At 48.3% G+C, this 26,863-nt stretch overlaps 2 protein-coding genes across 2 annotated transcripts in view; both read left to right on the top strand.

Annotated features, from left to right (window-relative positions):
- The first annotated feature begins 4,668 nt into the window (after nt 1-4,668).
- On the top strand, nt 4,669-26,781 carry LOC133346237 (cubilin-like). Its single transcript, XM_061557777.1, has 14 exons — nt 4,669-4,833; nt 7,027-7,156; nt 8,668-8,757; nt 10,138-10,176; nt 10,524-10,625; nt 11,841-11,944; nt 12,684-12,810; nt 13,893-14,067; nt 15,428-15,559; nt 16,190-16,285; nt 19,393-19,514; nt 23,647-23,833; nt 25,820-25,938; nt 26,539-26,781. Exons 1-14 carry the CDS (start codon nt 4,694-4,696, stop codon nt 26,779-26,781), a joined length of 1,806 nt encoding a protein of 601 aa, XP_061413761.1. The 5' UTR covers nt 4,669-4,693.
- The window catches only part of CUBN (cubilin), a 54,897-nt gene continuing 54,811 nt past the window's right edge, over nt 26,778-26,863 (top strand). Inside the window, exon 1 of the mRNA XM_061557778.1 lies at nt 26,778-26,796. Coding sequence (XP_061413762.1) covers nt 26,778-26,796 — 19 coding nt within the window. The remainder of the gene's footprint in view (nt 26,797-26,863) is intronic.

Below are 26,863 nucleotides of genomic sequence, written 5' to 3' on the forward strand. Positions count from 1 at the left end.
TCTCGGGAGAGACCTCATGTATAGACCTCATGTAACATGAATTCGCTCAGGAATCATTTCGGCCCCGCAATGATTTTGTTGTTGTTGTTGTCGTCAGCGACAGACGTCGATCTTCGGGATTCCCATGATTTGTTGTTGTTGTCGTCAGCGACAGACGTCGATCTTCGGCCGATGAACGAGGCTCAGCTGCTGCAAACACGCCACGGGCGGCGTTGGAAGGGACACGGAGCGCCCCGTTCATCGCCAATGACGCCACGTGGCTGCCTCGGCAGCGAGCGGTGGGCTTGTCGCCTGATGAAAGGGCAACACAATTGCAAGAGGTCGTGGACGGATACTCTCTTGTACATGCGTATACAAGTACACACAGGCAACATTGTTTCGCACCCGGGATACCACATCCAGTATACCTATCTCTCTGGCTCTGGATACCGCTAAATCACGCGCCGACTGCAGCCTCCCAGCGAGATGGCAGACAAAACGATTTCAAGGCATCAACAAAAATCGCATGTTGTTTTATTTTTGTTTTCACAGGTGAAGTAGCTTCGGTAGGGGCAGCGGCGGCGGCTTTTTTATTGCGTGAGTTACGACCCAGAGCTGGCAGACAAATGTTGACGCAGAGTCCCAGTGCCCGCACGTGTCGGCTCCCGAGTGCAGACGATATTTTCTTGACCTCTTGGCTGAGACGCCCCCTGTGTTTCCGAATCCCAACAAAAGCTCCGAGCAAAGCCCCGTGCGGAAACAACCGCACAGCCGTGCGATCTGCGATTTAGTTGCTGTTTTGGAATGGTCGTGAGACACGGCGGAATGACGACTGTGCGGCCAAACCACCCCTACGCTTGACATGCAAAGCTGTCAACCCACACGGTTTAGCCCGTATTCGTGTACAGGGAAATTGAGTTTTCAGGTCCATACGGCGTAAAACCGTTTCAATACGGGCAACATTTATTTTTGTCTCTTTGTTTGTGGTTGTCCCACGTGATGGGACTTTGTAGGACGAACGTTAAGATGTATAAGGGGCACGGGATGACCATTAAGGTCCTAATTGGTCTGTTATAAGGTAGGGCACTTATAAGGGGTTGACAGGTATGGACATGGCGCACTGAGGCCTTCATCCAGCTGTGGATGGACAATGGATGATGATGACCTCACTGGTCTTACTTCTGACCCAAGTTTGTCTTTGGGGGAAAAAAATAACCCATGTTAGTTGATTTGGGCTCTCGCCTAGGTTTAATGAATAATTAACCCAATAACACTGTGTAACCATTTTTTGTCCCTGGGTAGTAAGTGGTATTTCCTAAATGCTTATGCCTCAAAAGTACACAAAATGGCTATTATTCCCCACAAACTTTGCTTTTGTGACCAGGATAGTGATATTATGAAATGTACATATTTTCAATGAGAAAACGTGGTGTGCATTTGTGTCTTTCGTTCACCCAAAGTCCTCGTCACAGAAGCAAAGTTTGTGGGGAATAATAGCCATTTTCTATACTTTTTAGGCATAAGAAATGAAATAATAACGCTTAGTAGCCAGGGACAAAAATTGTGTTACACAGTGAATTAATCATTGCACTTCGCGTTGCGTCTAGACTTGTGTCAATTACAATACGTGTGGTGTCACTGCAACACGTGGTGTAATCTACAGCCCTTTGTCGTCAAATGAGGGCCTCTGTATCTCAAGTCAGTCATCGGGGTTGTTTGACCAAACCTCACCACACTGGCCACTGTGGTTTGCGAATGTGGGTCGGATTGGTTGAGGTGTCGCACGCCACTGATGTGAGCCATGACTGGGAATCGACTTTAAGGTTTTTTTTTATATAAAGACGAGCGGTAACCACTACGCTACAATGCGTTACGCTTCCACATGCGCGGGTCACGTGACAGATCTGACGTCACAGCTCACTTGCCGTGCAAAAAATATATGTATTATTGAGCTCCCCCCTCCCCCCCCCAAAAAACCCCAAAAGTGTATTTTTATAATTTTTGCATGGTGTACCGTCTGGAAAGTTCCCACATGGCAAATTTCCAGTTTGTTGCATGTCGTGAAGTACGCTAAACATTTTGAACAGACACACATAATCACATGGAGATATATATAGCTCCACAATTGCCACCATATTTCAAAGCAGAACTGGGCCTACATATTAACTCTAAGCACCTGCGCTAATCTATAACTGAACGTAACAACCCGAAAACCCCGTGACCTGAATTTGAAGTCTAATCGACTCACTGCAATCCCCATCCTGGCCACCTCCAACACTAACAGGGAAAGAAGTCCTTTGGCTGGGTGTTGCGCATGTTGTTCTGAACGCATGGAACATTCGGATGCGTGGGCCCAATAATTGCTGGTGCAGTAATACGATAAAATGTAGCTGTGATGGAGAGATGAGAACTGCCTGCCAACAAAGCAGATCCTCTCCGGTTTAACTCAAGAAGTGTGAACGTTTCCATCAAGTAATAGTGATTTTTTTTTATCAACAATTAGCGGAAGTTTAAATGTATAACCAGGAATATTGTTTCATCTGTTCAAATATCAATTGCGATTTTATGTATATTGTTCTGTACATTGTTAAAAAATACTTTTAATTATTACAACTAGCTAATATTGGCAAGTCAGTCCTAATATATGCAGGACAATGCATATATTATCAGAGTATGTTTTTGTCTGCATTCTGACTAAAAGCATTGTGGTTAATGCAGAGATGATTCCTTGTAAAAGGTTTCAGTTTGGTGTTTTAAGATCTTAACAGCTGTTTTGTTGCCAGAAAAAAGGGGGAAATCTATTATCAGCTTCAAACTTGTGACTGGCAACCCGGGAGACACAGCTTGGGTGTGTAGCTCCAAGATCAGAGTGATTTGTGCTGTATATTTAATCCGCAAGCATGCGCATGAACTTAGTTAAGCATTGTGGATATGACCAATGGAAGATTGTTACATTTATAAAGATTGTTAAACGTGGGGGGGGGGGCGGGGGGGTAAAAACTCGAAATTATTCTAAGGCCTATCATTGTCTGCCTTAACGTGGCCGATTAATGCGATTCTGCTCTCAGAAGCGTCATCGTATGCATCTTTACCATTGTCAAGCCAACACACGCCTTGGATTTAAAATTTCATACATTACGTTTCAATAAAGAATATGAAAAAAACAACTTATTTAAACCAAAATCGTTATGTTCATGAGTAACTCTTCCATTTTCCACAACGTACTTGTTGCCTCGACTAGCTTCAGTGAATGTAGAGAATCATATTTTCATTTTACAGTTGCCTACTTATCATGACTGTCGATAGAGTAAGACGCCATTGATCACGTGTGGCTTATTTCAACGTCAAACCTCTTGGTTGCGTCCTCAACGCATTCATCCATATTCGTGTTTAATTAATCCTGTTCGAGTACAGGATACCTTTTTTGGAAGGACATACGCTTTCGTATCTGTCCTGCATACTTTCTAAATGACGTGTTTATTTTATTCTCATAAACGACATTAATTTTCAATGAAAGAGCTACAATGAGTACAACTTGAATCATCACAGTCAGGACCACGGACAGCGCCCAGTGAAGCTTGCATAACAAAGTTCCCCGTATAACCTTTAACAGACTATAGGGGCAAGTGCTGTTAGCGAGCACATATGACGGCAGGAATGGCACACGAGGGGGTGGGTGGCCAGAACAACGCACAACCGCCTTTGTCTCCCCAGTGTTGAGGTTTATACAACGCACCAGATACTCATTGGAGGCTGAGTCAACCTAGGTGGATCCAATGTCGGTTCAGATAAGTAATCGTCACTGATGTAGGCCGTGAGAAACGACCTCTGGTCTCTTACGTTCGTAGAGCAGTGCGCTAACCACTCTGCCACCGCTCCACGCAGCAGAGACGCACACAGCTACGACTGCTATTCAATCCAGTTGAGACTCCGGTAATATTTTACAGAGGAGTTTAACGTAGTAATCGGCTTGGGCCGAATGCATTTGGTTCTTTTAAAGACGAGGCTTGTGCGTGGCAGTCAGGGCTTTAGTCTTGAAGAGCGAGCCGCAGATAGTTCACACAGCCGCTGGTGTCAAAGGTTCCCGGCCACGGGCTGCCTCCGTTAATCGCACATCTCATTGTAAATGATTGTCCGCCAATGTGCTCACCAATATTTAATTTCCCGCTGCCACGTAACTCCAGCGTCGTAAAACAAGAAGAGCGACGGCCCAAAATGGGGGATAAATCGAGCCCGTGGCGCATGATGTGTGTACGTGACCGGTGTCATCTTTTAAGAGCCGTAAAGGTGGTAGTAACGTGGTGGAATATTAAAAGGAGATTACAGATCAGAGCCCGCCCCGGCGTTTACGGACGGCGCGTGCCAGAACGTCGGACACGTGCCGCGTTGTTCACCCCCGTGACCTTTAGCGCTACCGAGTCAGCGGAGTTGGTGAAGGCGGCGGCGGCGACAGGAGAGAAACGAGAGGCCACCAAAGCCCTCGTGAAGTCGGGTAGGAGCGGGCATGTGGGTGGAGGAAGACAGAAACGAATTGATAACCCCCTCCCCCCCTCGCCTTATGTTTAACTCAACCATTATACTTTTGCTAGGGGGGTTGAACTCGTGGCGCTGGCAGGGATGGTGGGGGGTATGAACAAGGTGGGATACAAAGGTTGATTCTACCAAAATCTAATAAATAGCCCGTGATTGGAAACCTGCCCTGTCGTTGCACACGATGGCGAGAGCAGAAGGCTGTGGCGGCCCCCTGGGACTCCGGGCCTCTCTGTGCGTCCTCCTGCTGCTGTGCGCGGCCCTGGCTCAAGGGACCACCTCGGCAGAGAAGAGTCGGCAGAGGAGAGACATCTCCAGCGACCAGTGAGGGCACCAGCTGATGGGACCACGAGGGGGGTGGAGGGGAGATGAACGTGCTCAGTGCTTGCGCTATCGCTGCTACAGCTACTGCTGCTGCGTCGCCTGGAGTCTTTCTCTCTCTCTCTCTGTGGCCCTCTGTGCTGCTGAGACTCTCCCTCTCTTCACGTCCAGCCTCTCAATTATTCTTTCCTCTTCATTTCTGCATACGACTCTCTCTCTCTCTCTCTGTCGACGAAATGTCTTCATACGCACTTGTACGCATGTTGAACTTATTTCGCGCCGTACGTTGCAGATGTTGCTATCTCCACTGTCGTATTTCCAATCATAAAGCAACACTTCCTTGAGAACTATGCGCAAATCGTCTTGAGATGCAGGCGCATTTTGAACGCCTATGAATCTAAATTGTATTCGATAGTGCTGTGATGTATAAACTGTGAACATTCGTGTGTCCTGTGCAATACATTAGCCGTGACATGATTCACCCCCGACACAGCGGACTCGACGAATTTTAATATTTATTTTGATATTATTAGACTATTTTGACATTATTAGATTATTTTGACATTGTTTGATTATTTTGACATTATTAGATTCAGGATATTATTGTATCGATGAGCCGATTGCTTTGTTTGCTCTGTTTGATCATACTGCTTCCGTTGTCCAATTTGTTTGATTATCCTCAGTGAACATTAGCATGTCATTAATAATTTACATAACTTGAAAATAAGAGATTCGTGACTACTCAATTATTTGCATGTACCGTGATAGTGTAAGTGGAAATAGCTGATAAGAAGGCTTCATTTGCTTCTTCACTAAGTCAGAGCAATTGACTCCGAATCGAACAAATGTGAGTTTCCTTTCTGATATCGATAAAACAGTCACTGCATTGTGGGAATTCAGCAGTCATCGTTGTCCTCCGCCATGGGAATGTGGAATTCTCATATTCTACGTGACTTTCGGTAAAGTCACGTAGATAGAATTCTCCTCACTGGCTCAGAGTGGCAGATGCAGGTGAACGCCTCCTGACGTCTCATTTGAGCAGGGAGACAGTCAGTATCTTCGCGGTGCTTTGTTTTATGTCTACATTCTAGAGTTCCTTTTACACATTTCGTGATTTGTGGGGTTGTATATTATTGTATTATCGACTTCTGGTGGATCAAGGAGAGCCCTATCATGATTTATCAAGGATATCCAGGAGCAGTGCCTGGTGAAAATAATTGGGTTAAACATTCTGGTCGGCAGAATAAACAAAAAAACGTTTGCAAACTAAAACAAATCAAATGTTATTCGCAATACCGTTGTCGGCGCGGATAAGAACAACAGGTCATAGCTAGACTGGAACGGGTTAAAAGGTCAATGTCAGGATCAGCTGATAGCCCCAGTGGCAACAGATGCATTGTACACGGTATTTAAACAAACATCAACTACGACAATGATGATTACAGGAGTCACAGTGATGGTTAAAGCAGTGAAAATGGCGATGACAGTGGAAATAACGATAGCAGTGATAACTGCAGTGATGGAGGTTGTAATGCTGGCAATGATGTCCGCTGTTGATGGTGGAAATGAAAATTGTGAATTGGAGGATGAAGCTTGGATAATCGTCATCATTATGGAGGTGATATTGATGATGATGATGATTGTAATTATAACAGTGGCAATGATGGCAGTAATCACATTGATGATGGTGCTGATCGTGGATATAGTTACGACATAATATTGATGGTGGCAATCAACATGGTGGTGGTGATGAAATTGATGATTACGTTAGTGATGGTAGTGGTAATACCATTGATGATGGTTGTGATGCTCGTGATGATCATGATAATTTTGATGATATTAGTGTAAATGGCAATGATCATGATGATGATGATATTAGGAATGGTGATGCCAGAAATTAACATGAATACCAGTGGCAGTGGTTTAAATTATGTCCGTGTGAATGAAAATAGTGGTCTTGAAGGTGATGATTGTGATAATGCAGATACTAGTGGTACATGTGATGATAAAGATGCTGGTGATGCAGCTTCTGTTGCTACTGCTGATGATGACGATGATTCAAATGATGGTGCAGATGACGCAATGCTGATCCGGCTGATGCTGATGAAACCTGCCGATTATACCGCTTCTGACGGTGTTGTAGGATGATGCCAGTGATGATGATGATGCTGACGATGATGAACGTGCAATGCGTAGGCCTCGCGTTTCGACGGAGAGTGGGCAGCTCGTGTTCCACACGGGCAATGGCAAAGCCATCGAGTTCCGCACGGGGACCGGAGGAGAAGTGCGGATCGGGGATATCAGCCTCTCCGAGTCTCTGGCTCAGGTGACGACGCGACTTGGGTCAAGGGCTGGGCTCAGCGGTGGGGGTGGGGAAGGGAGCAGGGTTTTTTGCGGGCCCTTGCCCTCAGCCGCTTGTCAATACACTGCTGAATGAGGGCCTAACGACATAGTGTCGGCGGTTGTTTGCACGTATGCGGAACTTCTTTCGCGCCGTACGTAGCCAACCGTGCTAATTGGAGGTGCGGGGGAAGGACCATTACGTTGGTCAGTGCAGGTTGGTGAAAGTAGGGGTGCAGATGCCACAGAGCATAGAAGTACGGTACACCAATTTATGCTTCTGCACTGCCCACTGTCGCCGGCCACGTGTACCCGCAGCCCCCATGGCAACCTGATCGTGCATGGTGGTTGCCCAGCCGAGTACCATGCAGGTTGATCCCCCGCGTGGCTTCTGAGATTTTACAAATCCCGTATGCTGAAGGGGTCACTTGCAACGCAAACCAGTGAGGTTTCATCAGCCGCGCGCCGTGTGGGCGTAATGCGGAGCGACTCAGGGAAGCCGGTAGACCTCGCGAAGCCATGGGGAAATAATGAGCTTCATGCTCAACGAGCTCTTTTGTCATGCCACTCGCCATCGATATTATAGAATCCGCGCGTTACGCAGATCGGAGCTGCTCCTGATTGAATTGAGATTCAAACCACGGTGGTGGGACAGCTGCCTTAAACCCACGTGGCATCCCGTAATCATATCTGCATTGACAATTGTGTTACAAATAAATGTATGTGTGTACAATGTTGGCACATAGAATATATACTGTACACCTATAATGTTTATAGAGTAAATAAACGTACGAGCATCTGTTCCACCGTGTATAAAATAAAATACAAATTTAGTCTATCGGCCTTAAGGACCCTATAGCTTTTGAGCTCAATATTTTCAGATATTTCATCATGGGCGGGTTTTGACTTTCGGAGTCTCATCCGCAGATGGTGAGCATGTTAAACACTTTATTTCAGGCTCGCCAGATGTTTTAGATGAAAGCTCACGACGAACATCGCGGGGACCCCGCATGCCCTCCTTACTTCCCGCAGTGTTCTCGATCCTCTCAATCCCCCGTCTCGCTGACCATGCAAACTACATGCAGCAAGAGAGAAGGAGATCTCGATGGAATGTTTACTTTAAAGCAGCCGCAATAGGACACACTAAACGAAACTAAAACCTTTATTTTTTTTTACCAGGTAATAACACCCACTGAGTTATATAGCTTTTTTCCCAGAAGCGACCTGGCCACAAATGATAGCTCAACGAAGTGGCTATTCACGTGGCCATTTAGAGCAGCCATATACTCTAAAAGCACCTCGATTCTCAATGTGGAGGGAAAAACCGGAGGACCCGGAGAAAAATCCACGCGACCACGCAAACTCCAAATATACAGCAAGCGCCCAGGGTTGGGATTGAACGCACGACCTCCTGTATATAGGCGAGGCAGTCAACATCTCACCACCGTGGCGCCTTCAATGACGCATCTCCCCACTCCTCGTCGCCCGTTCTGGCAGGTGCGGACCAACCAGAAAGACATCGTCGACCTGAAGGCCGGAGCGACGGGCGTTAATGTGACGGCAGCGATCCACCAGCTGGATGTCAAGGTGAGTGAGAGAGAGAGGTAGCCACGCGCCCACACGTGACCACCGACGGAGCACGTGGCACACACGTCAATCATTGACAGGGATCACGTTGCCCCGGTGTATTCAGTTACATCCGACTCGGGCGACGGAGTGCTCACGACGCTTGAATTTATATTCGAGTTCACATCTTAATCTCGATTTGGGGGTCAACTTAGACGTTCGTCCCTGATGAATTGGTAAAAAAATGAAAGTCAACAGTGATTACCTCATGGATAGATTCATACACACCAGAGGAGTGTGGAATTTCCTTCACTGGCTCAGAGCTGTAAATAGGAGCACCACACAATCTGTGCGTATACGATTTATATTTTCGAATGTATTTGGTTACGTTTAAAAAAATTTGAATGTTATGAGTTGTAATCATCTTTATTTTTCAATACAATAATACCAAATTCACGATGGGATTGATCCTCAATTATTGTGACACGTATAACGTTAGCAGAATTGAAAAATACGTGTTCATCTGATAGCAGGAAATATTAAAGTACCGTAGTTAAACAATAATACATTGATAATCAGTTTTCTTTGGGTGAGATCGTGTATATATACAAAAGTGTCGTTAAACCCGCCACGACACCAATTAGTAAGGCTCGTCACGTAAACAGAACATTTGCAGTCTGAGTACCAGATTGTACTCTGATTGTAAATGTTGTGGCTTTGCTCTCCAACACACCGGTGTGCTGTGCTAGTATTCAATTGGCACGTATCTTTTTGTGTGACAAACCTTACTAATTGGCTGTGTCGAGTGGTGACGGGTTTAACGACAGATTTATATATTTACGCGATCTAACCCAAAACACTTGTTTTATGGATGATATTGGTCGCGAAATCCTACGTGTTAAATAATACATTTGACCGAATACATATTTGCCCATTGATCTAACCAAACGCATTCATATCAAGGTGAACACAGCTGAAATATAACACAGAGAAGGCATACAAATAACACAACAGAATCAGAATCTTCATTTATCCTGGAAAAATCCGATGAGCTATGAAGTTCTTATTCATAGATGTTCAATAGGGGCCGGTCAGAAAATTACAACAAACATTACAAAAAACCCTATGAGTGCAAAATACAGGAAAAGTAATCAAATCACGATGCACGAATACATAAACATACATTATTTTATAAGTTCCCATTGCATAAGTACATCAATTCATGTAGATTTTTCAACACTAAATGCAAGCTTGGGCAAGGCAGCAAATCAACAACAACAAAAACAGTCGCAGATCACACCAAGACAACACGCGTTCAAATTTAACTATTAATTACAAATCACATTGGCAAATGTGGTCGTATCCAGTAGCAACCTTCTCCTCTCTGTCTTTAACCCACAGATACAAACCCTGGATGGCAAGGTGACCACGATTGAGCAGGTGAGAGTTCAGTCCCTCGCTCGTCGGAGACCTGGCACGCGGCTGATCTACTCTGGCTGCCGATTGCAGAATGGTGTTAGAGATTAACTGATGCTACTCTGCTTCATGAGCCCAGACCAAGTATTTCACTTCGCCAGTACCGCAATAGGTGGCCTAGGTGTGGCCATTAACGGTGAATTATTACGTGTTAACCGTTTGAATCTATTTGGGGTCATCAAGCGATTCGCTCATATTAGCCGCACAAACGAATCCTCCATGACGATTGCCCAATATCCGCTCTGGCCAATGGGCTAGTCGCCCGTGGCACGAGTCCCTCACCCTGTGCTGTGCCCCACTCAACCCCGCAGGACATGGGCCTCACGGCGTGCGCCTCCAGCCCCTGCTTGAACGGGGCGCACTGCGTCAACCTGTACAAGTCCTTCTACTGCGTGTGCCCCAGCAACTGGAAGGTGGGATCGTGGAGTGCTCGCTTGGCTATCGAGCGCACGCGATATCGCGATACTGTGTGATTTAGGAGTAACAGTGATGATGGACTTTTTAGTCAATCCACACTCTCTTTCAGAAAGGTCATGCATTGCGACTGTTTGGGTTTCGTTTTGTTTAAAGAGTGGCTTCCTGCTAGATTCAAAATGAGAGTATGTGGAAAAACCCCACCATGCGTACGAGAGGATTACACTCAAAGGTCCGCACATTTGGGTTCATGAACCCTTTTTGCTGCAGTGCCATCTGCTGGTCACCTGACAGCCCAGCGAATTTTAGTTTTTATGAGAGCCACAATCCGTTTAATGAGAGCCACAATCCGTTGCGCCAAACGTGCCATGTTACACGCGTGAATGTGATTGTGTAATGGCTGGTGGAACTTGGTTACGGTGCTTTACTTATAATTAAACAAGTTCAAATGCGAGTCACGAGTCGACACTGCCTCGGGTCTATACAATTAATATCAATTGGTGCAATATCAACAGTGGTTGTTTTCTAGATACAGTCTACTGGGCCCTGCCATATTAATGTGGAATTACCACAATTGGCTTATGGCCACCAATCGGGATGAGAAATAACCCATTGCTCAATTGAGTTGAGAGAGAGACTCTATAATGGTGTGTATCATATACGTAAGTTGCACAGAGAGCGTGGAGACGATGTAATTAATTATTAATAATACAAACAGGAACTACGCTACACTTTAATTGTAATTATTAACATCGCTGTAAGTGGTGGCTCAGTCGCACATTTCTTCCATTTTCAAGGGAAACTTGTTATTAAAAATGAAGAAGATATTTTTTCAAAAACGACAAAAACGCTAATAATGATGGCGATGCTTCTGGCTCTGCCCCGAACCATGCTGTCATGTTCACATTCCAGCCAGAGAGCTTCTCGCGAACGACTGACAGCACTTCCTGCGATGCGTTTCTGCGGCCGTCTGGAATGCTCTTCCTTCCGATATTAGAGAAGCCACTGGAGCTACGCACTTTTAAATCCAGATAGAAAATATATCTCTTCAGAACCGATTTTCGTGTCTAGTTTGTTGTCCTTTCCCCGCACCTCCGATTAGCAAGGTTGGCTACGTACGGTGCGAAAGAAGTTCAACATACATCGAATACATGCCTACATACGATGGTATAAGCAGGCTGTGAAGGCGCTTACCAATTGCGTTCTCGCCGCAGGGCACGCGGTGCAATGAGGACGTGAACGAGTGTCAGATCTACGCCGGCACGCCCATGGGGTGTCAGAACGGAGGCACCTGTCACAACACCCCCGGGACCTACAGGTGATGTCTCACGCCACTCGATTATAATCCGTGCCTCGCAGCCTCTCCAGGGCTCGTATCTCCTCCAAACCGAGGCAGACGAATGTATGGCAGTGCAGAGAGATTCGTGGTACGATTGGAGTGCAATCGGGGTGATGCCGTTTGTTGCAGACGTTCGCGGGTTCGAATACGGCAGGCCGCCCTGGTTAATACTGCGGGTGTGCTCACCACAAATACTCTTGATTGAAGATGTTAGACATCTTCATTGCGCAACGGCGTGGTGGTCCAAATTTATCAGGTTTCAAAATGCAACCGAAAATGAATGGATTTGGATTAAGCGTAAAAATCTTCCCCAAACTACTGGCAGACTAATGTCAGTGCTGAGTTACCTTGTGTCACACAGGGATCAGCTGCCACTGGGAGTGCCCTTTGAATGTTTGATATGTGATGTCATTATGAGTTGCTTAAGCACATAAGCCAACGCCATGCTGAAAACTACTGGACATCTGTCAAAAAGAGAGCTTCATCGCTGATCGGATTCCTCCAGTAAAAACAAATATGCCGATTCTGAAAAAATATATATTTCTATTCAGATTAAGAATAACCCCTGCCACGAGTCGAGAGGTAACACCCCCATTACCCATTGTCTGCTCTAAAGCCCCATCACTGCTTCGTGGTGTGCGTTCAAACCTAAACCTGCTCTACACTCACCCCACCCCCCCTTGCTCTACACTCACCTCACCTGGAACCCTCACCGCAGCTGTTCCTGCACGCCCGAGTTCACGGGTCCTCACTGCGTCACCAAGTTCGACGACTGCCAGGCCGGCTCGCAGGCGCTGTGTGTGCACGGCGTGTGTGTGGATGGCGTCAGGATCAACCCCAACGAGGTAGCCACACGGACACACACAACAACAACCGCCATTCGCCACTAAGTGGCGGTGACGTCACCACGACGCTTGTGCCACACGGACACACACGCACAGACTCACACACGCACAGACTCACACACACAGACTCACACACGCACAGACTCACACACACAGACTCACACAAAGATCAAAGATCCCCCGTATAGCCTGAACAGACTGTAGGGGCAAGTGCTGTTAGCGAGCACCTATGAAGGCCGGAACGGTACACGAGGGGGTTGGTGGCCAGCACCACGCCCGACCGCCTTTGTCTCCCTAGTGGCGATGTTTACACACCGCACCAGGTACTCATTTAAGGCTGAGTCGACCTAGGGGAGGCCCAGGACCGGTTCAGATAATCGTCACTGGTGTTAGCCGTGAGCGGGAATCGAACCCGGGTCGCCAGGTTCATAGCGCAGCGCGCTAACCGCTACACTACCGCTCCCCTCAGACTCACACACACACAGACTCACACACAGACAGACTCACACACAGACACACAGACTCACACACGCACAGATCACACACACACAGACTCACACACACACAGACACACACACACACAGACTCAGACTCACACACACAGACTCACACACACAGACTCACACACGCACACAGACAAAGATCCCCCCGTGTAGCCTTAACAGGCTGTAGGGGCAAGTGCTGTTAGCGAGCGCCTATAAAAGCCGGCACAGCACACGAGGGGGTTGGTGGCCGACACCACGCCCGGCCGCATTTGTCTCCCCAGTGGCGATGTTTACACACCGCACCGGTTACTCATTTTGAGGCTGAGTCGACCTAGGGTAGGCCCAGGTACCGCTTCAAATATTCGTCACTGGCGTCGGGGAACCCAACTCGGGTCGCCAGGTCCCCCGCGCAGCTCGCTGACCGTACACAGACAAAGATCCCCCGTCTAGCCTTACCAGACTGTTTGGGGCAAGTGCTGTGAGCGGCAAGGTCGAACTTGCCCCCCCGCCCCCCAAACCGCTCCGGCTCTGTTCACGCGCCTCTTACCCCCCCCCTCCCCACGTCCCCCACCAACCCCTGGCGACCCCCCCCCCCAGCCCCGATTCGAGTGCATCTGCGAGGGCGGCTACACGCAGCCCGGCGCGGGGGGGAGTCCCGCGTGCAGCGCCGACCTGGACGAGTGCGCGCAGCCCATCCCGCCCTGCTCCGCCAACCCTCCCGTCAGCTGCTTCAACACCGTGGGCTCCTACTACTGCGGCGCCTGCCCCAGCGGTGTGCGACAAAACCTGGCGCGCACGCACACCAACAACAACAACAACACACCAGCAACAACAACACAACAACAACAGCCGCCGTTCGCCCACTAAGTGGCAGTGACGTCGCCTCGGGGCTTGTGCCAGGCTAGGTGCACGTTGAGGTCCTGACACACACACAAATAAAGATCCCCCCGTGTAGCCTTAACAGACTGTAGGGGCAAGTGCTGTTAGCGAGCACCTATGAAGGCCGGAACGGCACACGAGGGGGTGGGTGGCCAACACCACGCTCGACCGCCTTTGTCTCCCCAGTGGCGATGTTTACACACCACACCAGGTAATAATTTGAGGCTGAGTAGACCTAGGGGAGGCCCAGGACCGGTTCAGATAATCGTTACTGGTGTTGGCCGTGATCGAGAATCGAACCCGGGTCGCTAGGTTCGTAGAGCAGCGTAGCGCTACCCTACCACCCCCACAGTACCTTGTAGGACAATACAATGCGTTACAGTATTGAACTATGATGATGATAGACACATCTAAGTAGGTTACTACTTAATGGTTGCAAATGAAGTGCTTAATTCATTAATTTGCAAGGGGAAAGTTACAATTATAGCAACATCAATCATCAACACCGCACAGCGTTCTTAAACATTTCGGCCTGCACCTCTCCCGGATATTTATATTGTGATGAGATGGAGTCATTCACACAGCACTTTATATATGTTTTACTCAGTAAAAACATAGATATTTTGACTTTCATACAAAAGTACATCCCGACACATCCCAATAGGTTACACAAAACAGTAATTTATCAATTCACTGCAGCAGGCCCAGTGACACAGTGAGCCCCTTCTCGTGTTGATGAGAGGCAAGGAACATTTGTTCTCATTTTATTCCGAGATATTTACTTCGCACTGAAGCTAAACTAAGCGTTTTGTTTATTTTACCAGTTAAGGCCCACTGAGCAATAGAAATCTTTTTCAGAAGCAAGCTGGCCACAAATGACAGCTCAACGTAGAAATTAGTAGCATCCAAAGACTCCAGGGGAAAAACCGGAGAACCCGCGGAAAAATCCACGCGACCACGGGGAGAACATGCAAACTGCAAATATACAGCAGCAGGCGTCAGGGTTGAGATCAAACCCACGGCCTCCTGTACACCAGGCGAGGTAGTTAACATCTCACCACCGCGGCAGTGAGCGCGCTGCTGCTCTGAGATCCTTCCCAACGGGAGTCTCCATCTCACCACGTGACGCCCACGGCACGATTGGAATAAAAATGGAAACAAGATAAAAAAAAGTCGTTAGGGTGCCATCGTTATCATGTGTGTTGATTTGTTTGAAACGTGACGGTCATTTGCCTCGTGGTGCGAGGATGCAGGCTGGCAGGGAAACGGCTACAGCTGCACGGATGTGAATGAGTGCGCGATGGGAAACGGTGGGTGCTCCACTGTGCCGCCCGTGCAGTGTCTCAACACCATGGGCTCGTACCACTGTGGGCCCTGCCCCTCCGGTAGGTACACACCACAGCGGCAACACACACACACACACAATCCCCATAGAGTGTCGCGCGAACGCCCGGCGAAAAGTGCCATCGCCGACTATTGTACGTACTCAGGGTGGCATAATACGCAATAATTTGTGTGGCCGCAAACCGGACCCGGCAGCCTTTGTGTCCTAAGTGTGCCTATTTGCACACCTTGCCGAATTTTCATTGAAGGTTGAGCCAACTTAGAGGAGGTGCAACTGGTGTTAGCCGTGGCGAGGAATTCAAACCGAGTTGCCGAAAACCACTGCTCGCGCACACAAAGCCACTTCGCGTTAATCGATACTTAATTACGACGATTTAAACGGTAGCAACGGGAGCGCAAGACAGCTGGGGGCAGCGTTTCTCGGGGTCCTTGCGGCACGACGCGACGGAGCGGCCGCGTGTGTGTGTGTGCGCGCGCGCGTGTGTGTGAGTGTGTGCGCGCGTGTGTGCGTGTGTGCGCGTGTGTGTGTGCGCGCGTGTGTGCGTGTGTGCGCGTGTGTGTGTGCGCGTGTGCGTGTGCGCGCGTGTGTGTGCGTGTGTGCGCGTGTGTGTGCGTGTGTGCGCGCGTCTGTGTGTGCGCGCGTGTGTGTGCGCGCTCGCGCGGGGGCGCAGGCTACGAGGGCGACGGGAGGACGTGCACGGCCGTGGAGGTGTGCTCCATCAACAACGGCGGCTGCCACTCGCTCGCCACCTGCACCGCCGTGCCAGGTGAGCCGCTCTCGCCGGCGCGAGGCGACGGAGAGGAGACACGCGGTCTTCTGAGTTCATCTCGCGCGTTCATCGTTTCTCCCGCCGAGTTGTCTCGCCGCACGCGACTCGCCGGCGTCTGAAGATGGCCCGCACACTTAGAATTACAAGCGGCCGCGGGGGAACCTAGAGTCTGAAGCGGTCGCAAGCGTGCGCTGGCACTGAAATTAAGCCAAGAAGCGCACGTGATTAAGCTGCAAAGGCCATTTAAAAAATAACGGAGGATTTAGAAGTGCACTTTGAGCCGCGTGCGATGGGTTGCGCCTGTGGTCTGGCGCCTTCCGTGGCAGCGATTGGTGGATCATCGCGCCCACCGGAGTGTGATTGATTGTCGTTAAACAGGATCGCGTTTTTTTTTCGATTTCGTTCCGGAATCGATCGGCCGCGTACGACTAAACAACGCATTGATTCTTCCGCGTGCAATTTGACGCAGTTCTCGCGCGCCTAAAGAGTCGACGCCAATCGAGGGATCGATGCCCGATTCATTCCGGCGACAGAGTGCGAGCACTCGAGCGGATCGCTTTACTTTCAATCAAACACCAAAAGTCCGGCGATTAACAAAAAGCGGCTCTCATTAAAGCGCTTTCGAGTGGCACGCATGCGCTTAAGAGCACATTATCTGTTCCTCGGACGTACCGATACGCGAATTTGGATCTCGTCAGGAACAGCCGGTCACCGCTGCCAGGTCAGTGTGACTCTCAGTCAGCAGAGTGTCGCTTGAGTCAGCGGCGCATCAATAGGTAGCCGCGTGTGTGTAAATCAGCTTGAACAAAAACACCGCCGACGACGAAAAAAGATTGCTCACTTATGCAACCAAGAGCCCAGCGGAGACGTTACTTGCGATCTTGTCTCCATTTCTCATGAGCAGGTTGATGGCAGAATCGTAGACACCCTGTCGGGCGTTGGGAGGGGGTGGTGGGGGGGGGTGCAGGAGTTTTCATCAAAATGGCTTTGCATTTTACGACCCCCCAAAATGTTTGTTCGCTGGTGATGAGCTTCGCCGTGGGAGATGATTTACCACAATAGGGTTACTCATGAATCCGTCTGATGTCAGCTATTGCTGCGGACTTTGAAAAAATCCTGAATAGATGATGAGCGGGTAACTGGAAAAAAAAACTGAGCCGTGCATTTTTAAAAGCAGCCAATCCACCGACTGATTTGACAATCGCACAAATGAAGAAGACATGTAAGGATTTAAATATAAATTGGTATTCCTTCACGTTGCAAAAGTAGCAGCACATTACATGTGTGCCATTTGCTTAATGAGAGCACAGTCTGTGTGAAATGTACAAATATATCACCTGGAAACTGAAATTGGATCCCTGCAGTCACGAAAACTTCAAATCTAGATTGAAATTGGTCTCGCACCGAATTTGAAAAAAAATGGCTCTTGTCAAGTTTGTTGCTGACCCCTGGTCTAGCAAATGGAATGTGTCTCGTGTTCCCACTCAGTGGCTGGCATGAGTCAACTTTTGGCTAAAAACTTGGGTCACCTGGGCCTATGCCCAAGTGTCGCACGCTCTCGGGCGAATACAGAACATCGCATGTCTGCCCTGGTGAGCGTGCCGCAGGGAGGGAAATGCTCGTAGACCATTCGCTGTGTTCAAATTAAGCCCAGAATGCATTGCAAAGGCAAAGACGTCTCATGTAGCCCCATCGAACGTTGGGGCAAGTGCTGCGAGCGAGAAGCTTGTCAAGGCTTGCACGGCCTACGAGGTGCTGATGTGGTCAGCAGTAACCCCGGCTGCCTTTGTCTCTCTCGTCAGCGATTACCAAGGCCGAGTCAGCCTCGGTGGGGGGAGCCCACTATCGGTTCAGTTATCACGTGGGATGTCCCTCGCCACCGATGTTAGCCACGGCCGAGAATTGAAGTCAGGTCACCAGGTTTATAGCCCAATGTGCTCGGTAAGAATAATCATACTTTCATTGTATATAGTGTCGTTCATGCTACGAGCCCGGTGCGTTACAAAACGCACACAAAGACGGACACTCGGACGACACACAAACACAGATATACAAATACGCACACACACACGGACACACAGACACGGACACACACACACGAACACACAGACACGGACGCACAGAAACGGACACACACAGACCCACAAACACAGGCCCCTTGGATACGGGCCATCTGAGCGCTTTCAAAACATTCTCAGGCGCCCGCACAGAACGCGACATTATTGACGGGAGCGACGCGATCTTGGCTAATGCCGACGACAACAACGCGATCAGCGCTCACTGACACGCACGCACCACCCCGGTGAAGACCGTGCCATGGAATTCCAAATGAGAACGGGTAAAAAGGGTTTAACGTGCCCTTTTTTCCATTCGTAACGTTCATTTTGGTGCTTGGTCATTTGCATGGCGCTTGCACGGGGAGAAGAATGTTGGATTCCACGTTGGTTAAAGATTTGCAAAGCATCGGACACTTTGAGCCAGTGTAACGCTTGTGCCGAGGGGTTCCGATGTTTTGTTTATTGTGACTCAGCATAATACGGGGGGACGGGGGGTGTGAAGCTGTCCCCTTGATGTTGAGAGGTTTAATGCAGCGTTTCGTGAGCGCCACTCGCGGTTCATACAAAACTGCAGCTCAGCCGCAGCTCGGCGTGAACGCGAGCGGTGGGCGATTGAGACGAGTGCCAACGATGCACAGCTGTAAGGGTGGGGGCAAAACTAAATGAGGGCTGCAACTTTTCAGATCACTAAAAATACACGAACAAACACACGCAGAGAGAGAGCGCGAGAAAGTTTAGAGAGACGCAGAGAGACAGAGACGTGGGGATAGAGAACGCGACCCCTGCACCGCCGATGACCGCTGTGATTACAACACGTTTTGTATGGATGGATGTTGAACTTTTTTCGCACCGTACGTAGCCAGCCATGCTAATCGGGCACCCTATGTCGACCCCGTTCAGAACCGTTCACGCAATCGAGAACGCGCGCGCTACTCGCTTCCGTGGCTTAAACCAACTACGCTTCAACTCGACGCACCTCGATCCTGCATCTCGCGTGTCACCCCCCCCACCTCCCCATGCGCTGTCCCCATCACGATGCCGTTACAGGCAGCTCTCTGCCCATCTGCACGTGTCCGCCCGGCTACCTTGGGAACGGCTACGGCCCCAACGGCTGCGTGGCGAGCGCTGGCAACTGCAACCCCAACCCCTGCGTGCACGGCCACTGCATTGTGAGTTCCGTCTCGACCGTGGCGCTCGCGACGCACGGCACGACGCACGGCACGACGCACGGCACGTTCAGGTTGTGAGAATTATGTCGGTATTAGCCTCGCCAATGGGCTCCGTAGTGTGGAAGTTGGAACTCCACATATATGGTTCCCAGAGGCCAACTTTGCAGCTGTGAGCATTAGTGCCTCTAGTGTACTGATGAGTCCTAATGAGGACGAAACCGGTCCACAGTTAAATTTCGATTTAAAGCTTTCGTGACTGCAGGGATTCATCTTCTTGTTTCTTTCGGTAAAGTCACGTAGAAGGGAAGTAATAAAATAATAAAAATAAAACATAATAAAACAATTCTCACGACGTTTCGGCTACAACGCAAGCAGCCGTCTTCAGGTGAAGAATGAGACACTACCAAACTAGGAGCTTATATATAAGCTGCATTGGGGGTTGAAGAGCGCCTTAACAAAAAGAATGTGCATGTGAAGAGGGATTTAGCATATTCATGGAAAATGCGTAGGCGTTGGGCGGGGGGGTGTCAAAGTCATATTATGCCCATGCATTATGCAGGATCAGCAGCAACCAAGGGGGGTGCAGGGATTAGCAGTAACAAAGGAAAGGAATGTTAATGATATGTAGCTGCAGTTACTCAACAACCACGTAGAAAACTAAAGTATAAACTACATAAAAAACTAAAGTATAAACTGCATCGCACCATCAGTATACTTACTATACTCTATAATAAGCTGAGTTACTTACAGCAAGTAATACATTACAATTTTACCTCGTAAAAATTCTATAATATGCTTCCATATAAACCTTATTCTCTTACATCAAGAAGGATCCTGTTGAGGAGCCTTTCAAGACCATCACCTTACCCTACATTGCTGGGGTCACAAAAAAGATCTCCAAAATCCTGATTAAACACAAGATCCAGGTCCGATTCAACACAGTACATAAAATCCGTGATCTGGTACCGTCTGTAAAAGATGTGGTTCCAGACATACAGTACCCTGGCGTCTACAAACTAAGTTTCCTCTGTGGTAGCAGTTACATTGGGGAAACCAAACGACATGTCTCGGACCGCATCCGTGAACATAAAGCTGACCTGAAACACGGTAGGACTAACACCTCAGCCGTGGCAGATCACTGTTACAACTCAGTGGGCTCACATGATATTGACTTCTCCAAGACAGAGGTTCTCTGCAAGCCATCTGGCTATCATGAGAGATTCGTTCATGAGGCGATCCACATATACAAACACAGAGACAACTTTAACCGAGAAGATGGATTCTGGCTCAGCAATCATTGGAAGGACGTAATAAACCATTTCGATACACATTAGGGTGTGTAGAATAATACATAGTGTGATATTAAATGTATAAGATATAGGTTGGTTTACAGCAATACAGTATATAATTTAATGTTGGGTTTATCTATGGCAGTATATAGTACGGTATATGCTCGTGTGATGTAAGAGAATAAGGTTTATATGGAAGCTAATTATAGAATTTTTACGAGGTAAAATTGTAATGTATTACTTGCTGTAAGTAACTCAGCTTATTATAGAGTATAGTAAGTATACTGATGGTGCGATGCAGTTTATACTTTAGTTTTTTATGTAGTTTATACTTTAGTTTTCTACGTGGTTGTTGAGTAACTGCAGCTACATATCATTAACATTCCTTTCCTTTGTTACTGCTAATCCCTGCACCCCCCTTGGTTGCTGCTGATCCTGCATAATGCATGGGCATAATATGACTTTGACACCCCCCCGCCCAACGCCTACGCATTTTCCATGAATATGCTAAATCCCTCTTCACATGCACATTCTTTTTGTTAAGGCGCTCTTCAACCCCCAATGCAGCTTATATATAAGCTCCTAGTTTGGTAGTGTCTCATTCTTCACCTGAAGACGGCTGCTTGCGTTGTAGCCGAAACGTCGTGAGAATTGTTTTATTATGTTTTATTTTTATTATTTTATTACTTCCCTTCTACATGACTTTACCGAAAGAAACAAGAAGACGGTCCACAGTTGTCCACGTCTGTCTCACTGCTGCCTGTGAGTCGGACACATTTGCTCGAGTTTAATTTGAAGGCGATCTATAAGACGTGTGGAGCACGATGCACTCCTGTGGGACCTGCTGATGTTTTATTTTCTGCGTAATGCACAAAGGCTGAGTGCGATCGACACGTTTTTGAGTGGTGTTTGAAAGCGTCCGTGTCGCAGCGAGCGCTTGAGTGATTCCCATCGCAGAATCGAGTGAGGGATCGGGCCTTTCCGACACACTCCGGCTGAAACGTTTTGCCCACAGCATTTCAGATATTCCTTTTTTGTACGTGGCCATGAGATGTCAGTATGATAACAGATTCCTGAATGTGTGCGTAGCTTTGAGTGTTGCACCCTTCACGTGAGTGGATTTCTTGAGGAATTCCAGTTTCCTTTCACAGTGGACAATCATTCCAATGTTAAGATACAGCTCCTGAAAATTAATCTTGAAGATCAGCGATGTTCTGCTGGGTAAATAAAGTGTGGTCAGGCTTCCTGTTAAAAACACACACACATCGGGCAGTGTTAATCTTTACTGGACTAAGACAATAGCGGAAGCTGCACATTCACCTGGCAGAATGCTCATGCAGTGTACACCTCCCTTTACGGTTGACAATTATCCAGTCTAAAACCTACTTGATGAAGTGCTCCATCCTGGCCCTGCAGCGTGGGTGAACTCACCTTAATGGCTTCATCATTGCCTGAGTCACTGGATTGCAGTCGACGAGAAGTTTGATTTAATATTGCGTCTCAAGCGGAGGCATTGAGCTGCCCGATGTGGGCGCATGCATGTTGAATTCCCCGTGTCATACATGGGACGGATTAGCACCTCGGTATCTGTGACACCGGACAGAATAAGTTGCCAATAAAAACAGCGCACAGATCCGACCGCTTTCGAGACGCGTACGGGAGACCGGGACGTGCGGGAACATGTGCGAGGAGTTTGAGTTTATAAGGCAGGTGCGACGACACACGGGCGTTCCACCACATTTGTTTTTAAAAACATTTTTTTAATATTTCAGTAGGAGCCGAGTACAGAGCACACATTCAAACGCTGTGCTCCTGAGTTTAGAAGAGAAAGAGATCGGGCTCGCTGCGTCCCACCTCTTCTTTAGGCATTACAGCGTTATTTTCGCCAGATCATAAGCGGCGTGCCGAAAGTTGCCGACATACGTGGGCTCACGTGTGGGTGTGAAGCTGCAGTTTTCGTCCGGAGTTTAGTGCCAGCCTTGCCCGGAGCCATGAGTGAATTATTTTTAATAGCTTACACACAGATAGCCCAAGCCTTCAGACTCCCGCACAGCGGTTTATCAGATATGTTCTCTCCGTGGCAAATTGAATGATTGCTCGGCATAAAATGTTAAACTTTTCTTCTTTACCAGCCACCCGATGTTCTTTGAAAGTATTTTTTACTTCTGAAATATTACTCAATTATTTATATAATTATGCGTACTCGGCATACCTGAAGTTTAGATACGGCTGCTACACAGCAGACTGCAACCAAGTCATACTAAATGTGGCCCAATCTCGTCGGATCTTGGAAGCTAAGCAGTGGTGAGCCTGGTTAGTACTTGGATGGGTGACCCCCAGGGCTTGCCAAGGGTACTCTGGGCCTGCGACGTGGTCACGTGATAACAGTATTGACGATTAACCCCACATATCCATGTGTTTGCCATAGCGATTCCAATTACATTTAGAGCTTTAAATAAACATCCGAAAACAGCACCCTTATTAAAGGAGTCTTGAGTAAATCATTTTCATCATTCTTATACAGATCTGCTAATGATCTCACGTAGTATAAATTCCACATTCCTATGGCGCGACCCACTACCAGTTTCTCCTCTATTTCATTGGTGTATCAGAACACTTCCAAAGGGTGTGCACGTTCACCGAGCGATATGAAGCGACGAATTCAGCTCACGCGATGGATCGTTCCATCGCGTGACCGTGAGAGACAGCGACGTCTTCGGGCAAGGCCTTCACCCAGCAGCGGATTGACCACGGCTCACTGACGATGACGACGACGACCCAATCAAAAAAACCCATCGTGCCGACACGCGTGCGGTGCGTCGCCGCCCCTCTCGCGCACACAGGAGCAGACCACGGGGTTCGTGTGCGCGTGCGAAGCGGGCTGGAGCGGCACCATCTGTAACCAGAACATCAACGAGTGTGCCAGCAGCCCCTGCCTCAACGGGGGGACCTGCGTGGACGGCACCGACTCCTACAGCTGCACCTGCACCAGCAGCTGGACCGGCACCAACTGCCAGACGCCCACGCAAGGTACGGGGGGGGGGGGGGGGTCGGGGTCGGGGTGGCCCCGGTGAGGCTGACTGTGGAGCTTTAAAAACTATAAATCAATTCTAGATTTGAAGCTTTCGTGACTGCAAGGATTCATATTCTTAGGTTTTTTTCGGTAAAGTCACGTAGGTAAAACATCAAAATTAATGAAAATAAAATAAAACAAAAATCACGACGTTTCGGAGGCAACACAAGTCTCCGTCATCAGGTGGGACCGTCACAGCCGAATTAGCTGCATCAAGTGAGGCAATGATTCAAGATGTAATCCCTTATAAGCAAGTTGGAGGGGGGAGAGAGAGGGGGGGGGGGCTCATCAGAATGTGGTAGCCAATGAATGGAAACGTACTCGGTAAAGTAAAGTACTTTACTTTACCGAGTGTTAACATTCCCAGTTATTTTTTAACAGTACTCTCTTCATTGTTCAGCCAGCATTGGTATCAACATGGGCATTTTCGTTCTTTTGTCTTTCATGTGTATCAGGCCTCCCCTCCCCCTCTCTGCCCAATGTGTTGAGCACTCCGTGCTGTCTTTGAGCTCCGCCCCCCTCCCTCCCGATACGTTTCCATTCATTGGCTACCACATTCTGATGAGCCCCCCCCTCTCCTCCCCCCTCCAACTTGCTTATAAGGGATTACATCTTGAATCATTGCCTCACTTGATGCAGCTAATTCGGCTGTGACGGTCCCACCTGATGACGGAGACTTGTGTTGCCTCCGAAACGTCGTGATTTTTATTTTATTTTCATTAATTTTGATGTTTTACCTACGTGACTTTACCGAAAAAACCTAAGACTATAAATCAAGCTATTTTTTCATACTCTTTGGTTCTTTCGGTAAAGTCACGTAGGTATAAAATAAAATTAATTAAATCACGACGTTTCGGGCGCAACAATTTAATTTATTTTATTTTATACCCACGTGACTTTACCGAAAGAACCAAAGAATATGGATCCCTGCAGTCACGAAAACTTCAAATCTAAGCTATTTTTTTCATTTTATTTTACCAGGTAAAGCCCACTGAGTTATATGCATATCTTTTTGAAGAAGTCACCTATCCACACATGATTGCTGATCGAAGTGGCTGTAGCATCACTCGTGGAAATGTATCGTAGCAGCGGTTGGGAATCAGACTCGGTTCACGAGGTCCGTAGTGCAGTGCGATACTCACTGGTTCGCTATCTGCTTCTCACGTGCCTTTAGAAAGTAACTCAACTAAATTTTTATTTTATTTTACCAGGTAAGGCCCTAATCATCCTCGTTGGCCCTGGAATGAATTACAAACGATATTTAAAACTGGAGAAGATGGGTATCACTGTCTGATTTCAAAGCTCTGATAGAAGAAAATGGCATTGACCATTGCAATTGTTTTTAGCGTTCTATATTGCACTATTTAGTATTGTGTATATGTGTGTATGTGTGTGTGTATGTGTGTGGTGATCTATTTTTGCTGACTTCTTGCCAGGTACCCCTCGCAAAAGAGATTTTAACCTCAAGTTTTTTTACCTGGTTAAATAAAGAAACAGCTCTTTTTCAAAGCGAGCTGGCCACAAATGATGGCTCAACAAAGTGGCTGATGACGTGGCAATTGATAGCAGCCAACCACCCTAAATGCACGTTGATTCCAAATGTGGAGGGAAAAGCCGGAGGACCCAGAGAAAAATCCACACAATCACGTGGAGAGAGACACCGCAAACTCCAAATATACAACAGGCGTCGGGATTGAACCCACGAAACTCCTGTATCGCAGGCGAGAGAGTTAACATCTCGCCACAGTGGTGCCCAGTTGGAATTACTGTCAACACAGCAAACCATCGCCCTCTCCTGCGAAAACCTTGGCAGGACCCTGCCGAAAAATAGGTTAACGGGTGCAATCATAGTAATACTAGTAATAATAGCGAGCCGCAGAGGCGAGTGCTGACGGTGGGAGAGGTTTGACGTGCGCGTGGCGACGCCTGCGCTGTGTGTGCAGTGTGCGGGGGGTGGCTGTCGGGCCCCGCCGGCTCGTTCAGCTACCCCAACACTCCGGGCTCCGAGACCTACGACCACCAGGTCAGCTGCGCCTGGGTCATCGAGGTGGCATCCAATCAGGTGAAGGCGCCGGGGCACCTGTGCACGCGTGCGCGCGTGCGAAAGGCAAATGTAAACAACAACAACAACAAAGTGGGAACATTTTAATCTCGCCACGCTCTGGAAAAATCGCCCAAATTCCTCGCTTGGTACATACACAGTGGTCGGGAAATGAGATGGCTTGTGATTTAATAATAATAATACATTTATTGATGTTTTCTTCTAGAGCTACTGTGTATCATGTTTCGCCAGTCCTGCGAAATAAATTGGTACTTTGAGACCATTGACAGATTTAGAGTGCCTGATTAATTAAAAAGTGTACAATAATGGTGATGACCACTCAGCCATTCATCCCGTGGCATTCACTCGAACGACGACCAACCTTGCAGGGAATCAGGTCGTCCTGGAGGCAATCTTGACGACCCTGCTATCCGAATGTTTTGTTCATTTCGATACACACTCGCGCGCACCGTCGACGACGGCAATCCCTCTGCCCTTTTTCACGCTGACCGGGGGACACCAACTCCCCTGCGTGCGACGAGCGGACGACCCGCGCAGCGAGCACGGCGGTAGCGCTCAACTGCGGCGCTCACGGCCCCCTGCACTTCTCCGTCTTTGCAGGTGGTGCGCATCACGTTCCCGTTCTTCCACCTGGAGGGGGGCTCCACCTGCCAGTTCGACTGGCTGCAGATCCACGACGGCAGCTCCGCGTCGACCCACATGCTGGGGAAGTTCTGCGGGACGACGGTGCCCAGCGAGCTCATCAGCTCGCACAACACCCTCTACTTCTGGTTCCGCTCCGATCACTCCGTCAACGCTGGCGGATTCACCTGTCGTATGGGAGTCCCGCGCTGCCCCGTATGAATCGCACGCACGCCGGTTCACACGCACGCACGTTCACACGCACATTCACACGCACGCACGTTCACACGCACGCACGTTCACA

This window comes from Lethenteron reissneri, chromosome 23, assembly GCF_015708825.2.
Source record: "Lethenteron reissneri isolate LAM-NWPU_2019-01 chromosome 23, ASM1570882v1, whole genome shotgun sequence".
NCBI classification, from domain to species: domain Eukaryota; kingdom Metazoa; phylum Chordata; class Hyperoartia; order Petromyzontiformes; family Petromyzontidae; genus Lethenteron; species Lethenteron reissneri.

Bases quoted from the DNA above. Each gene is read 5' to 3' on its own strand.
- LOC133346237 (XM_061557777.1), top strand. From the start codon at position 4,694: ATGGCGAGAGCAGAAGGCTGTGGCGGCCCCCTGGGACTCCGGGCCTCT. The intron at 10,626-11,840 runs GTGGGATCGTGG...TTCTCGCCGCAG, and splicing joins TGTGCCCCAGCAACTGGAAG to GGCACGCGGTGCAATGAGGA. The intron at 15,560-16,189 runs GTAGGTACACAC...GCGGGGGCGCAG, and splicing joins CTGTGGGCCCTGCCCCTCCG to GCTACGAGGGCGACGGGAGG.